This window comes from Nothobranchius furzeri, chromosome 11 (genome assembly GCF_043380555.1).
Source record: "Nothobranchius furzeri strain GRZ-AD chromosome 11, NfurGRZ-RIMD1, whole genome shotgun sequence".
NCBI classification, from domain to species: domain Eukaryota; kingdom Metazoa; phylum Chordata; class Actinopteri; order Cyprinodontiformes; family Nothobranchiidae; genus Nothobranchius; species Nothobranchius furzeri.
The window spans coordinates 64562678-64579299 of NC_091751.1; the positions used below are offsets into that span (position 1 = coordinate 64562678).

At 46.2% G+C, this 16622-nt stretch overlaps 1 protein-coding gene across 1 annotated transcript in view; it reads right to left on the bottom strand.

Annotated features, from left to right (window-relative positions):
* Positions 1–16622, bottom strand: part of LOC107384303 (unconventional myosin-VIIa) — a 30564-nt gene that overhangs the window by 9619 nt on the left and 4323 nt on the right. Inside the window, exons 11-31 of the mRNA XM_015957488.3 lie at positions 15376–15452; positions 15172–15291; positions 14884–15026; positions 14579–14789; positions 14321–14456; positions 14072–14238; positions 12446–12586; positions 10771–10929; positions 10558–10650; positions 10340–10434; positions 10089–10173; positions 9659–9760; positions 4542–4862; positions 4191–4475; positions 3923–4108; positions 3768–3836; positions 3029–3156; positions 2799–2925; positions 2060–2179; positions 1754–1927; positions 1445–1672 (exon numbers count right to left, since the gene is read on the bottom strand). Coding sequence (XP_015812974.3) covers positions 1445–1672; positions 1754–1927; positions 2060–2179; positions 2799–2925; positions 3029–3156; positions 3768–3836; positions 3923–4108; positions 4191–4475; positions 4542–4862; positions 9659–9760; positions 10089–10173; positions 10340–10434; positions 10558–10650; positions 10771–10929; positions 12446–12586; positions 14072–14238; positions 14321–14456; positions 14579–14789; positions 14884–15026; positions 15172–15291; positions 15376–15452 — 3167 coding nt within the window. The remainder of the gene's footprint in view (positions 1–1444; positions 1673–1753; positions 1928–2059; positions 2180–2798; positions 2926–3028; positions 3157–3767; positions 3837–3922; positions 4109–4190; positions 4476–4541; positions 4863–9658; positions 9761–10088; positions 10174–10339; positions 10435–10557; positions 10651–10770; positions 10930–12445; positions 12587–14071; positions 14239–14320; positions 14457–14578; positions 14790–14883; positions 15027–15171; positions 15292–15375; positions 15453–16622) is intronic.

The following is a 16622-nucleotide window of genomic DNA, read 5'->3' on the forward strand; positions in this document are numbered from 1 at the left end:
AACGGCACAACACTGACAGTTTTAGGCAGAATATTTAAATTTTAACTAAGATGCTCTAAAGTGCCAAATTATTGACGACACGTGTCTGCAGCACGATTAGACACTCGTTTATTTAGTTTATCAGCAAAAAAAAAGTTGATTTGGGGGTGACTTGCTCTTTAAACAAATTGAAAGTCGAGCATTCTCTAATGGGTTGAGGAAGACTGTTCCACAGATGGCCACCCTTGACAGAGAGGACGTTCTGCCCAAATGCTGCCCGTCTATGTGGTATAAACAATTCTCCTCGAATTGTAGCTCGTGTAGTCCTGTGTGAGCTTTCTTTATGCCTAATGAACTGCTTTAGTGGCGGTGGAGCAAGGGAGTGTAAGACTTTATATATTAAACAGACTCTTTTAAGTTTCATGAAGTTATTGAAGTTCAGTGATTTATGTTTTTTTAACACATGACGGGGCGGTGGGAAGTCGGTTTTTTGTCAAGTAATTTTAAACTTCTTTTATGAATGTTTTCAATAGTTTTAAGTGTTGTTGGACAAGCAAGTGACAAGGATGTCAAACAATAGTCCATATTCAATTCAATTCAATTCAAGTTTATTTATATGGCGCCAAATCACGACAAGAGTCGTCTCAAGGCACTTCACATAATAAACATTCCAATTCAGGTCAGTTCATTAAGCCAATCAGAAATAATGTTTCCTATATAAGGAACCCAGCAAATTGCATCAAGTCACTGACTAGTGACAGTGACTTTACAGCAATCCTCATACTAAGCAAGCATGCAGCGACAGTGGAGAGGAAAACTCCCTTTTGACAGGAAGAAACCTCCAGAGAATCCTGGCTCAGTATAAGCAGCCATCCACCACGACTCACTGGGGATCGAGAAGACAGAGCACACACACACACACACACACACACACACACACACACACACACACACACACACACACACACACACACACACACACGCACACACGCACGCACGCACGCACGCACGCACGCACGCACACACACACACACACACACACGCACATACACACGCACACGCACGCGCACGCACACACACACACACACACACACACACACACACACACGCACACGCACACGCACACGCACGCACACACACACGCACACACACACGCACGCGCACGCACACACACACAAAGACAAGTAATGTGTCTATAGTTATATTGTGATGTCTTAGTAACTATTCTATTTGGTGAGAGATAAACTTATCCTAGTGGATCTATAATTAAACGGATAAACTAGATGAGAGATGATCATTGAGTAAAAATAAGTTTTTGCAACATTCGTATTTAGATTATTACGTATATGAATAAAATTTCGATGATTAAATTTAACTTTATTTATATGACTCTTGAAGGACAATGTTGGGCTGTTAAAGCCATGGCGTGTGTGTTTCAGTAGAATGGTGTTTTTCCATCCTTTACCTTGTCACTGACGTATTCTCCAGACTTGATTCCTGTGATGACCTGCCTGTAAATCAGATCTGTACCAACGGGGTCCAGCGAGCAGTCGTGCCACGGCGTGAACAACTCCTTGCGGATGGACAGGTGCCACGGGGTGTCCCTCTCCTCCCGACCCTGTCTCCTCATCTCCTGCTCGCATTGAGACACCGCGTCCATCACATGCTTCCCACAGCTGCTCAGAGACCACAACTGAAGACAAAATAAGAACATCTGGTTAAATTATGTCCTAAAGAAAACCAGAGCAGGTGGACGGAGGAGGCTGTCGCCCACCTTCTCATAGAAGCTGATGTAGAGGGAGAAGCCGTAGGTTTCTCGGAGTCCAATCTTGTCCGCCACAGCTTGGCAGACTTCAGCAGACGTGGAGGCCGAATCCAGCTGAACACCGACTGACTCGCCGTTCGTTAGTGTCACAGAAACATCTATGAGCTCCTTCTTCCCAGCAGCCTGAAAGTGTCGATAACGAATCAAGAACGCATTTTAATCACCCATTTTAAAAACAAATAAAGAAGAAACTTTGCAGCAAAAACAAACAAAACAAACCATGTCAGAGCAGACTGGAACTGTGTTTTTCTTTACCTGCAGTTCGATCCAGCAGGGCAACTCTTTTCTCTCCCCGTTGGCTAGGACTCGAAGCAGGAGCCTGCTGCAGAAGTCACTGTAACCTTTTTGGCCTCTGCAAAGAAAATTCTCCAGATACTGTGGAACAAAGACGTGCAGTCAATTAAACCCCACAGGTTCAGAAAACAACTTCATCTGCTCTACGAGACCATCTCTAATGTTTTACAACCAGCCTGCTACCGTGCAATCATAATAATGCTGAAAAGGACACTTCCCAGAATGCATTGGGACAGCCCAGCAGTCGTTCTGGCTGTAATGGCGGTCTGATGTTTAAAAACAGAACTAACTCAGTTCTTGGAGCAGTTTACCGAGCACGACACTAAGACACGACGTCTGAACTTCTCAGCGAATCAGTTTGATGCTGACATCCAACAGTGAGCCTCAGCTCACACACTCACTGTCTATTTTCTATCAGCGGCTAATGCTGGAATAGGGGTAGGAGACTATTTTCACATTCAGCCTGCATGTTAAACTCTGACGGATTATAATTCAAAAATAACAACTAAAAACTGTTTCTTAGAGAACGTGGTCTTTAAAAAATAAGACATTTGAATACAGTTTTCAAACGTTGCAGCCGATGAAACGGAGACTGACTGCTGTACTTTACTGGAAGCCTTCATCCATGTCTGTATATAACACTAATCTGGATTCTAATAAACTGGTGGACAGTAAACAAAGTCCTTAGTGAGAGACGGACCCTCTGGAAGTGTTCTGATGGTGGGAAGAGCCCCAGCCAGATGGACAGGAGAGTCCAGCCTTGAATGCAGCTCCGCCTGTTCTTGTTGTTCACCAGCTGCTTACAGATCTGACAGTAGATCTCGTCTCTGCAGAGTCAAACAAATGTGGGGCAAAGTTTAAAAAAAGCCAAATATCTCATCTCCACAGCCTGAATGTTGCTGCTTTCTTTTGAGAGATTTTTTTTTTTACCGAATGCCTCGTCTTTCCAGGCCGTATCCAACAATATAGTGTAACTTTTGCAGGGATGTGAGAGGTCGATCCAGCGTGGGACCCTCTCCAACCAAAATGTCCTCCTCCTCCTCAATGAAGTCCTCTGACTGGTAAAGACGAAAAACAACCATCATCTGTTAAGAATCAGGCTTGAAATAATGACCCGACTAGTGATGTGTCGGTCGCGAACGAACCGGCTCTAAGAGCCGGCTCTTTGAAGTGAACGACGGGAGCCGGCTCGTCATTGGGAGCGTCCCCTCCTCGCCCCCCTCCCCTCTTGCTTTGGTGAAAGCTACAGGCGATTGGTCAACATGTGTAACTGCGTGTCCAGACTGTCCACACACAGAGCAGTAGGGGCGGGGAAGAGGGAGGATCAGACTCAGACACACAGCAGAGCACATGTGGGAGGAGGGAGACGAGAGGGAATAAGGGGGAGGAAAAAGGCGAGCGAGAGAGAGGAGAGTGCGACGAAGACGGTGAGAAAATGAGCGCCAGCAGTCGGAAAGTGGAGATTTCTTAAAGTGTTCAGTTATTAAATCCATAGAAATGATAAATATTTGATATGTAGCATTTTTTTTACATTAGTAAATTATATTACATATGGTTTAGCATTATTTTGGTTATAAATGTACTCTACGCAACAGAAAATCTGAGGAGCCACTTGGGAGCCGAAAGAGCCGGCTCTCTAAAAAGAGCCAACACCAAACGTTGTATTCACCTCCTCAGGAATGGCTGAAGCTCTCCTGTTTCCTGTGCTGTGTTTCTTCTTATTCTTCCTCAGTATTTTCTGTTCACAAACACAGATGATGATCAGACCTCAGGAGGTGACTCTGAATCGACAGGACTGTGGAGTTGTTTTAATTCTGTGTTTACCATGTCCAGTCCCACTATGCTGCTGAGCCTCCGGCCATGCTTCTGAGGCAGGAGACGGGATAAGGTGCTCTGGGACGTGGTGCTCTGGGACATGGTGCTTGACAGCTGCGATATTGAGTCAGCTGATTTTGGCTCTGGCAAGTCCCCCATGAAACGCAAAATAATCCACCACACCGACAAACTCGCCTGTGGAAACGAGAGGAGATACTGAACATGAGGCAGAGATCTTGGACGTAGAGCTGAACATCTCGTCTGCGAGTCCTCTCACCAGAGCGTCCCCCTCGTCCTCATGCAGCAGGAGGGACTGCCTCAGTCTCTGGGGTGTGTGGTCGTGGCTGACATTGTTCTGGAAGTACTTTTTGCTGTAATTGTAGAAGGAAAACGGGTCACTCTCAGCGTTGGAACTGTCGTAGAAGACCTCATCCTCCTGACCCAGGCTGGGCATTTCTTCTGGTGAAGGTGTTGGGGTTCTTGGTGGAGAGGCTGGAGTAATGACGATTTCCATCCTTGGTTCTGGTTTCTCTGAGATTTCCTCCACTGGTTCTTTAAACACCTTTTTAGACGAACCAGAAGTTATAAGATGTCCTTTCTAAACTTAAAGCAATGATAAAAACCCTACCTTGACCCTTGAGGGGTTTTGTTCAGCACTTTGTTCCTCCTCCTCCTCCTTCAGTGACTCCTCCTTCAGTGACTCCTCCTTCAGTGACTCCTCCTTCAGTGACTCCTCCTTCTCCGACTCCTCCATATGGATGAGCTCCTGATACTCCACCTCTTCTGAGTCCTGTTCATAGGCGTTCTCTGGTGCTGCTATGGTTTGCTCTGCAACAACCTGTAGCAGTCGCTGCTGGAGTTCCGTAGCGATCTGGCCCTGGAGGAGGACCTGCGCTGCGATCTGTTGCCTCCGTCTCTTATAGTCACTCCTCACCATGAAGCCTCGCACCTGCAGCCAGAGGATCAGAAAAGAGGTAAACATCTAAAACCCTGTTAATGTAGGATATGTCGTCGTCTTCATCTTCCACCACTTATCCGGGTCCGGGTCGCGGGGGCAGCATCCCAACTAGGGAGCTCCAGACCGCCCTCTCCCCGGCCACCTCCACCAGCTCCTCTGGCAGGACCCCAAGGCGTTCTCGGACCAGATTGGAGATGTAACCTCTCCAACGTGTCCTGGGTTGACCCGGGGACCTCCTGTCGGCAGGACATGCCCGAAACACCTCCCCAGGGAGGCGTCCAGGAGGCATCCTGACCAGATGCCCAAACTAGAGCCCTGCACTGAAGCCCTAGGCCTGGGGGTCAGCCCGGCCCGACGGCCCGAGGACCGGGCTTCGGGCCAACGACTGTGTAATTACCTCGGACACGGACCGGGCCGGGCGCCTTTATTTTTAATCGAATTTTTCAAAAAAACACAAACACTTGAACGCAGCAGCACCTGCCTGCTTCTCACGCACCAGCACCCGTTAGCTCAGTTAAGGTCTGTGTGGTTTACAAATGCGCCTATATAAACGAATTCTCAAACTGCAGATTGAAACATCTGCCCCTATTCTAATATGTCATTTTATGTCCACTTTGATATGTCAGAAACCATTCGTTTATTCTCATGAAAACGGCAGCATTCTATTTTTCTGTGAATAAATTCGCTCTGCCGTTAAAAAAATACAGCATTCATTGCTGTTTTTTTCTAACTGCAGAGCGCATTTTCAGCGCGGCAGATAAAATTTACAAACGCAATATTAATTGGGGGCGCTTATTTAATCTGCCGCTCTGAAAATGCGCTCTGCAGTTAGAAAATTAGAATGCTGCTTTTTTTTCTAATTGCACAAGAGCGCGTTTTCAGAGCAGATTACATTTACAAATGCATCGAATTAATATAGCTTTCGTAAATTTCATCTGCCGCTCGAAAAATACGCTCTGTTAGAGAAAAAAGCTGCATTGATGCCGTTTTTCTTCCTTGTCTTTCTTTTTTTCTTTCCTTCTTTTTTTTTAACTGCAGAACGCTTCCCACAGATAATTAGAATGCTGAGCATTCTATCACGCTAAAACATTATGAAAGGTTAGAAAAAAAAGTCAGGCTCGGGCTCGGGGTCGGGCCAGAGAATCCTGAAAACCTTTTCGGACCGGGTCGGGCTGGGGCTCCACCTCCTCGGGCCGGGCCGGTCACGGGCTCAGATTTTAGGCCCGTGCAGGGCTCTAGCCCAAACCACCTCAACTGACTCCTTTCGATCCGGAGGAGCAGCGGTTCTACTCTTGGTCCCTCCCGAATGTCCAAGCTCCTCACCCTATCTCTAAGGCTGAGCCCGGCCACCCTACGGAGGAAACTCATTACGGCCGCTTGTATCCGCGATCTCGTTCTTTTGGTCATTACCCAAAGCTCATGACCATAGGTGAGGATTGGGACGTAGATCGACCGGTAAATCGAGAGCCTGGCTTTCTGGCTCAGCTCCCTCTTCCCCACGACAGATCGGCTCAGCGACCGCATCACTGCAGATGCTGAACCAATCCGCCTGTCGATCTCCCGATCCCTCCTACCCTCACTCGTGAACAAGACCCCGAGATACTTAAACTCCTCCACTTGAGGTAGGACCTCTCTCCCGACCCAGAATTGGCAAGCCACCCTTTTCCGGTCGAGAACCATGGTCTCAGACTTGGAGGTGCTGATCCTCATTCCAGCCGCTTCACACTTGGCCGTGAACCTACCCAGCAAGAGCTGAAGGTCAGAGCTGGATGAAGCTAGGAGGACCACATCATCCGCAAAAAGCAGAGACGAGATTCTCCTGCCACCAAACTCGACACACTCCACACCACGGCTGCGTCTAGAAATTCTGTCCATAAAGGTAATGAACAGAACCGGTGACAAAGGGCAGCCCTGGCGGAGTCCAACCCTCACCGGGAACAGGTCCGACTTACTACCGGCTATGCGGACCAAACTCACGCTCCTCTGGTAAAGGGACTGAATGGCCCTTAACAGAAAGCCACCCACCCCATACTCCTGGAGCGTCCCCCACAGGGTGCCCCTGGGGACACGGTCATAAGCCTTCTCCAAATCCACAAAGCACATGTGGATTGGTTGGGCAAACTCCCATGCCCCCTCCATCACCCTTGCAAGGGTATAGAGCTGGTCCACAGTTCCACGGCAGGACGAAAACCACATTGCTCCTCCTCAATCTGAGATTCAACTATCGATCGGACCCTCCTCTCCAGTACCTTGGAGTAGACCTTTCTAGGGAGGCTGAGGAGTGTGATCCCCTATAGCTGGAACACACCCTCAGGTCACCCTTATTAACGATGGGGACCACCACCCCGGTCTGCCACTCCACAGGAACAGCCCCCGATGACCACGCAATGTTGCAGAGACGTGTCAACCATGACAGCCTTACAACATCCATAGCCTTGAGATACCCAGGACGAACCTCATCCGCCCCAGGGGCTCGGCCGCTGTGTAGTTGTTTGACTACCTCAGCAACTTCTGCCCCCGAGATTGGACAGTCCATCCCCAGGTCTCCCGGCTCTGGTTCCTCCTCGGAATGCACATAGGTGGGATTGAGGAGCTCCTCAAAGTATTCCTTCCACCATCCGACTATAGCCCCAATTGACATCAGCAGCTCCCCATCCCCACTGCAAACAGTGTGAGCGAGTTGCTGCCTTCCTCTCCTGAGGCGTCGGACAGTTTGCCAGAACCTCTTTGGAGCCGATCGATAGTCTTTCTCCATGGCCTCCCCAAACTCCTCCCACGCCCGAGATTTTGTCTCGGCAACTGCCACTGCTGCACCCCGCTTGGCTATCCGGTACCAGTCTGCTGCCTCCGGAGACCCACAGACCAGCCGCGCCCTGTAGGCCTCCTTCTTCAGCCTGACGGCTCCCCGAAACTCTGGTGTCCACCAGCGGGTACGGGGGTTGCCACCACGGCTGGCACCGGCCACCTTGTGACCACAGCTAGCAACAGCCGCCTCAACAATCACAGAGTGGAACAAGGCTCACTTGAAGTCAATGTCCCCCACTGCTCTTGGAACGTGGTCAAAGCTCTGCCGGAGCTGTGCTTGGGTCTGCCAGGTCTACGCGGCATCTTCCCCTGCCATCTGATCCAACTCTCCACCAGGTGGTGATCAGTTCACAGCTTCGCTCCTCTCTTCACTCGGGTGTCCAAAACATACGGCCGTAGGTCAGATGATACGACTACAAAGTCTATCATCGACCTGCGACCTAGGCTGCCCTGGTACCAAGTGTACCGCTGGGCATCCTTTTGTTCAAACATGGTGTTCGTTATGGCCAAACTGCGACTTGCCCAGAAGTCCAATAACGAAACACCACTTGAGTTCAGATCAGGCGGCCCGTCCTCCCAGTCACATCCCTCCCGGTCAAGCTGTCATTGCCCACATGAGCTTTGAAGTCCCCCAGCAGGACAATGGCGTCCCCTGATGGAGCACTATCTAGCACTCGTCCCAGGGACTCCAAAAACGGTGGGTACTCTGAACTGATGTTTGGCCCATAAGCACAAACAACAGTCAGGACCCGTTCCCCGACCCGAAGGCGCAGGGAAGCTACCCTCTCGTCCCCCGGGGTAAACCCCAACACACTGGCAGAGAGTCTTGGGGCTAACAAAAAGCCAACCCCAGCCCTCCGCCTCTCACCCGGAGCAACTCCAGCAAAGGAGAGTGTCCAACCCCTCTCAAGGACTTGGGTTCCAGAGCCAATGCTATGTGTCGAGGTGAGTTCGACTATATCTAGCCGGTACCGCTCAACTTCTGCCACAAGCTCCTGCTCCTTCCCCGCCAGCGAGGTGACGTTCCATGTCCCAAAAACCAGTTTTCTTGTCCGGAGATCGGACCGCCAAGGCTCCCGCCTTGGTCTGCCACCCGATCCACATTTCACCGGACCCTTCATGTTCTTCCTGCTGGTGGTGGGTCCACAGCTGGATGAGCCCAAGTATCCGGTTTGGGCTGGGCCCGGCCGGGCCCCATGGGCGAAAGCCCGGCCACCAGGCGCTCGCTCACGGGCCCCAACCCCAGGCCTGGCTCCAGAGTGGGACCCCGGTAACCCTCCGGGACGGGTACTCCGACTCGTTGAATTTACTGCCATGAAAGATCCTGTGAACGATAGGATCTGGATTTCCCAAAACCCTCATATGAGGGAGCTGAAGTTCACGGAGACCTGGCTTTAACTTAAAATGTTTATTATGTATTTTTGAATAAAGAAAAACATTGAACACAGAATTCTTTAAACATTTAAACTGCTAACAGTTCTAAAACAATGTTTTTTATTCATTTATGATGCCTGACTAATCCCAAATAGACATGAGAAAAAATACATAAAGAAACATTTGGGTCTCAGGCAGTTAAATGTGTGTAAATCATGAGGAATAAAATGACAGCATCACATATTTTCAATTAAATACCAAGTTCACTATATTTTTAACCCATTTGAAGTGGTCTCTCGTATAAATTAATGTCTTGGGAGTCAATCTCTGTTTGGAAAAAAGCTTCAGAAGGCAGGCTTTGGAGTTTTATTTCCTGATATTCAACCATCTCGCCTCTGATTGGCTAACAGCAACGTGACTCTACTACTATTTGTTTTGCGGTGTTTCATGGCTAATGTAAAAAACAGAGGTACAAGTCTATTTTTACATTTAGTCTGCATGTTAAACTCAGAGTGACCAATCATATTTAAAAAGATAACAAGTATGTTTCCCAGTGAACTTGGTCTTTAAAAAAAAAGAATGGATGCTGAGTTAGAGATGTCACATGCCTGTTTCTGGATGGTGATCGCTGCGGCTCGCTGTTTGTAGAAATGAGACTGGAGTGTTCGACTTCGGACCTGTGACACCAGACGTGTGAAACCCTGCTGAACCTGCATGGATAAGGAGAAGAATAGTACCTTCTCAGTGGCCTAGTGGTAGAGTGTCCACCCCGAGACCGGGAGATCAGGGTTCAATTCCCGGTCGGGCCATACTAAGGACTTAAATAATGGGACCTAATGCCTCCCTGCTTGACACTCAGATTTAAGGGGTTGGATTGTGGGGTTAAACACACCAAATAGTGCCTGAGTGTGGCCACAGCTGTAGCTAACTGCTCCCCACGGGCATGGGTCAAACCAGTGTGTGATGACTAATGGGACTTTAACTTGAAACGAGTCTCCTAAAACCATACAGGTGAAATCATCACTTCACAAATCACACCTTTCTCTGCTGAATCCTCTCACTGTGACCTCTCCAGTGTTTCTGCAACACCACAGCTGCTCTTCGCTTCTTTAGGAAAGACTTTCTGCAAAGCAAACCAACTGAATGAATACACAATTTCCTCAGTCACAACCTCTTTGTGTCTCTTTATGGAAAACGCCCAAGTGATGCAGGTATCACAATAAGTGATATGCACATCTGTTGCTGCTCATCCAGATCTCTTTTTTTCCATGTTGCTCGTCCTACTGCACCTGTCTCTGTGTCCCAGCATGACCCTCTGGATCACCACGGCAACCCTGCTCAGTTCCTCTTCCCGCAGACGCTCCAGAACAACATCATGTGCATCCTGGTTGAAATAGAAAAAAAAAGATATTTCAACGAATACCAGTTTCTTTACTGATAACAGTCCAGCCGTAATTATCAACATTCGCCATCGTTGTTTTTTTAAATTTTCTGTGCATTTTCACACCTTCAGGAAAATTTGGTTCCTGCCTATTTTCCACTCATCCCGTCCTTTAATCACAGCCTTGCAGATGGCTTCACAACAGGCTGCAGCTTTGCTCTGTGGTGGTGGGAAAAGATTTTTGACATTAGGTTCCTAAAGCATCACCCAACTCCAAAATTCTAAAACAAGAGTAATAATCACTGCAATGTCTGGGCGTAAATGAAATCGTGACTTAACGGTTCTGGGGTCACAGACGGTCGTCTTCAGGAGGACTCGGTAGCGGTTCAGAAAATCCTCAAAGGTGTGTCGCACAGGATACCCAAGCTTCCTGATTCTGATGGTGTCCATCATGCCGGAGTATCTCAGCTGACGCAAGCACAGCTCTCTGTCAAACATCTGGAGAAAAAAACAGCAGTTTTATCGGTTTTTGCGTTGCAACACTGTTTTAGGGCATCAGATTTGTTTATTTTCCCTACAGTGACATAAGATGATGCCACAGCCTAATTATACTCAATGCTAACAGCAGTTGTTAAATTTAGGAATGCTAACATGCGTTCAAGCACAAAAGCACTAAACATCCCACTTCTGCAAACTGAGACAATACAAAGACTACGAGGGAAATTTGAGCCACTTAATGAGATTGCGGTTTCAGAGCATTGTCAAATGTGGAGTTCCTCAAGGCTCCGTTCTTGGAATACTTTTATTTATTATCTATATGCTGCCTCTAGCTTTGCTTATACTTTATTATAACAGTTGTTATCAGTCATATGCTGATGACACTCTATATTTTGTGTCACCCCATTAGAGTCTTTGAAGGTCACTAAATAATATTCTCAAGTGCAACTCAGAAAAGAGCAATTGTTTTTAGTTTAAAACTAGAGATCAGCACTCAACTAAACTCAACACCAGCCTGACAATCACATTGAGTGTAATCAGGGATAAAACCTGAGTAAAAAGCAGCCTACAAGGATCCTAAACCATGGCCAGAATTAAGCGTTTCCTTTCTAAACAGGACAGAGAACGCATTTCTAAGCCTTTTTCCACTCACCGGTTCTGATTATTGCATTTTTACAGTATAAGGAATTCAGTCCAGCAGCTGCAGCTCATTCAAAATCTTGCAGCCAGAATCTCAACCAACCCTAAAAAATGGAACATATTTAACCAGCTCCTAAGTTACTAGAGAGCACTGGATCCCATTAATCCATTCAAACAGCTTCATCCTCACTGGAGTCACAGGGAGCTGCTGCCTAGCTCCAGCATTCATCGGGGGAGAGCAGGATGACAGGTCGCTAGTCCTTCACTAGGACACACAGACACAACCATCTACACTTGGGGACAACTTAAGCTGGGCTGTGGTCTGCAGTTACTGTGACTGGAGTTTATATGCTGCTGGAGGTGTGGCCTGCTCATTACATCTTATCAGAAGCTTTTCTAAGAACAAACCGTCTCTCCCTAACCTTTTTTAAGGTTTACACAGAAAGAGACATGGCTTAGACTTTTTGGTGTGCCACATTTGACCACCAAACTGCATTTATCCAACAACAATGTGGCTTTACATTTTAATGCCTGTTTAAAAAAAGATAAAAGAAGAACCACAGTTCCTGCTCTCACATTGTACTCTAGATTGTGTGTTAGTAGCTTCATTTGTTTATAGCTTGTGACAGCAAGGAATCATTACTTCTTCACTTTGAAGCCTGATGTGGGAGGAGACAGGAGGAGAGAGCAACAAAGGCAGAGAGAGGAGGTTGTTTCACTGCTACATCCTGGTTATTCTGTTTGCTCACAGTGAAGCGAAGCATCCAAAAGCACAGACGTCACTGTTTATGCATGGAGTTAACTTCAGCCTGAGTCTACGTGTCAGCTGGAGACAGAAAGCCTCAGGCCATCTGTGCTGCAGCGAGGCCTTGCTCACCTCAGACTGCTTGTCATTGTTGGGTTTGAAGCAGCGGATGAAGAAAGGCTGGCAGGCTGACAGAGCCTTCATGAGGGTATCCAGAGACAGACGAAACTGACCGCTCAGAGTTGGCACTTGTTTACGGTTGTCAGGCTGACCCTACAGAGATGACAGACAGGCAAGCAGACAGACAGACAGGCAGGAGAAACAACTCGTGATGTGCTCCAGCAGCTATACAGAAGAATAGCAAATAAATCTGATCTGATCACAAAACAATGCAGCTTATTTAAAAACACAAATCCATTAATTACGAGAACATGGACAGTAGTATCAGCTCTTTTTTGTATAACAGAAAATATCTGCTCTGATGTTTTAGAATCATCTCCTGCATGTTTATAGTATTTCACCAGGTCTGAATTAAATATCAAAGAACAATTTGTGACATGGCAACACGTACTTTTACCTGACACAAAGTTATTTTATCTTCAATCATTTTTTGTTTCTTGTTTATCTTTAGATTATGTGAAAAGTAAACATTTAAAGGAAATGGTTGTTTGGTTGAAAACCAAACAAGAAAAATAATTAAAAAAAAAGTTTCATGTAGAAATTAGTCCTACTAAATCTGTTTTGGCCTTAAAGGGACTTTACGAGGTTTTGAATTTTTATGCTCGCGATTGCCCCCTCAGGCCAAAAGTGTAACGGCAGCTTCAATAGTAGGTTCGTGCACGAGGCACGCATGCTGTATGTGCACACTCCTTAACTAAAATAACAGCTGAGACAGTCAGCTCCGTGTGTGTGTGTGTGGCCCGAGGACAGAGGACAGGAGAAGGTGCAGCTAATTAATTAAATAATTTGGTTCTATACCTTTCTCTTCAGCACAGCCGACAAAGGTTTAAGATGGGTCAGTCCTCCTGCATGCTCAGATCATTCCCTTCCCTTGCTTGAAAAATTGTTCCAAAATGAAAGTTGAACCCACATCTTTTTTATCTGTGAATTCAATGCCGTTCGGCGAGTCTCAAATAAAAATTTGGGCATCTTACTGTAAAAAAATATACCATTAATGTAAAATAGAGACTCTAAATAAACTATGTTCACATCCAGAATTGAACCCATGTCTTCTGCATGGGAGTCAGACTTCTTACTAGGTGAGCTAAAGCGCCAGTGATGTCCTTTGTATCTGTAACTTTTATATCCTTGACGACAGCTGAAACAACGTTCAAAGAACGGTTCGGCGGGCGATGCCTGAGCGTGAACGCGCATGAAGCAGCCTGCTCGACCCGAGCATCTCTCTTTTTCTGTGATTTTACAGAAAAACAGGCAATCACAGTAAAAATGCCAGGGCTCATTCTACAGGACCAGGGCATTGCAGGAGAATGTATGAAGAAGAATTTTATTATTTCTATACATGTTTTGGCTGTCAAACTTCCATAATGCCCCTTTAAACAAGTAATTTATAAATCTGTCTATCCTACAGAAAAACAAAAAGAGCATGACGAGTTTAATCTATTTAACCCATTAACAGGAAACTAGAACGTTCCTTTTAAGTAGCAGCTGTAAATAGAAAAACACATTTCTAGTGCTTGGTACAAAATAAGATCAATAACACTTTGACAACCTCGTCCTTCCTCAGATGTGCATTCATACCCGCAGAGAGCTGATGGGCGTCATGATGAACCTGGCGTTTTTAGCATTCTTCACTCCGTTGGTAGAAAGCTCATTCTCAAAAATCAGACGCAGCAGCTTACTGCTGGACATGTCGATCATCTTGATGATGTCAGAACTGACCGCGTCTCTGTTCTTCTCAAGGAATCCTTAGAAAGAGAAAACCAACAATGCATGGCCTGGCACCTCACACCAGTTAAGATCTGACCTGACTGCAGGTTGTTCTCATACCGTTGGTGTCGTAGTAAACTGGACCCGCAAAGTGACAAATTCCAAAACGAGATTCGTGTTCGCTTAGAGACTTAACGTAGATCTTGTTTCTTTTGTGCATGTCGTTCATCTTGGTGAGCAGAGTGTGGTCTGACCCCTGAAGCACAACAAAAGGAGAGAGAACTTGAAGAATTGCTAGGCTTATGCAGAAGGAAACCACTAAATCAGAAACCAAAAAACAACTCAGATGTGATGATTTACGAAGCACGGCAGTAGAACCTTAGGAAACTGAGTCTCCTCATCAATCAGAGCCAGCAGGTTACAGGGTTTCCCAGCCAGAAGATCCAGGATCTTCTGATTGTCACTGAACTTGATGTTGTCCCACACAACTCCCTCTTTCCGGTACTCCTCTTGCTCAAGCTTGAAGATGTGGATCACAAAAAACTGTTGCAGCTTCTCGTTAGCAAAATTAATGCAAAGCTGCTCGAAACTGTAGCAAATCAAAAGAAAGGTAAAACGGTAAAAACAATGAAGAATGGGACGATAAAGGACCGGTGACACGAGAAAGGGATTCTTCTCCCGACCTGTTTGTTTTGAAGTTCTCAAAACCAAAGATGTCAAGCAGGCCGACGGACAGGTAGGAGGACTTGGGTTGACCGTGCTGCTTCTGATGGATGACACTGTTGATTTTACCAACGATCCAAATGAAGAGCTTGTTGTAGATCGCCTGCAAGGACAACGCACGTTCTCAAGAGCTCTTTGTACAACAACGATCCAAATAAAAACAGCAGGATAGAAATAAAATCTGCTGTACACCATGCTGCTTTATTTCTAGAGCGCTTCAACACTGCACTACAACCAACCAAACCCACCTTGACAACAGCGTTTCTACAGTTGGTGGCCTGATCAGAGCTCAGAGGTTTGGTCACCCTTTCTCTGTTGGTCATGAAGGAGCGATGTGTCAAACTTGTGGCCAGGGCAGAATTCTGGACCTGAAAATCAAACACACACGGTTTAAGAAACAAAAAAAAGACTGGTAAATTCAGCATAGAGCCAAAGTAATTTCAAACACCTACCTCCAACAGCGACGCAGCGATGCCAAAATGCTCGGATTTGGCCACATCGCTGGTTTCCAAGTTATCTTTGGTAGAAGCTAGTTTAAATGACACGGGAAGACACAACCGATTATTATAAAGAGCTTAAAACACAACTTCATCCCCAAATCAGCCTTTTTTGGCTGATAAACTATATAAATGAGTGTCTAATCGTGCTGCAGACACGTGTAGTCAATAATTTTGCACTTTAGTGCATCTTAGTTAAAATAAAACTTTTCTGCCTGAAACTGTCAGTGATGTGCTGTCGTTTGGTAAAAATTCTACACTGCATTTGAATTTAAATCCGCCATCGCTATTGGCCAACAGGTTCACTATGACTTTAGCTGGTACATTATGATGTCACAATGTCATTGTGAGTCTGTGTTTGCGTGTATTGGTTAGCGGCTCTGCCCTCTCGGTCTGCCAGGCAACAGCATTTGTTGCACTTTTCAAACAGGAAATGGGAGTGGGGTAAGAAACTCTGGTAGGGGGTGACTTGCTCTTTAAGCTTCCAAATTCACGGAACCACCTAATTCTACACAGTTTCTATTTTCATGATGTTTTCAAATCTTGACTTAACAAGTGAGATTGTTTTCATTTCTTTGCCTCGGTTTATCACCGTCAACCTTTGATGGATCAATAAAACCAAGATAAAGCAATGCACCGAGTGAAAATTTATTTTACAACACGTACAACATTCTTAGGCTTCAGAGTTAAATGAAAAATTAGTAAAAAGTGCAAACTTATAAAACGTCTGCTTTTAACGAGCTGCTGCAGAATGGAATCAGAATTCCTACTGAAGCACTAAGATGTCTTTAGCCTTCTGGTTTAAACGTTTAACTCCGTAATGACTCACCGTCATTGTCGTGTGTTGTTCATCTAAAACTGTCAGATCAGATCAGAACACTTTTAATCGTTTATTTTTCTGTAGTTTTAGCAAAATATCACATGAATGATGGATCTTTCAGTAAGTCTTTCGTGGATGTCCGTTTGCGATTTACAAATGACCAGTTCTACAGAATTAAAGCTTGTGGGGGTGCACGAGAGATCGTGTCTCTCGGCTGGCCTGGGAACGCCCTGGGATTCCCTTGGACTTGGCCCAAGTGGCTGGGGAAAGGGAAGTTTGGATTTGACCCAGACTTGGGTGGGCGTGGCTAGCAACTGCCTAATTTTCTTAAAGCGACAGAGCGCCGAAACAAGCTCATTCTGGAAGGTACTGAAAATGTCAA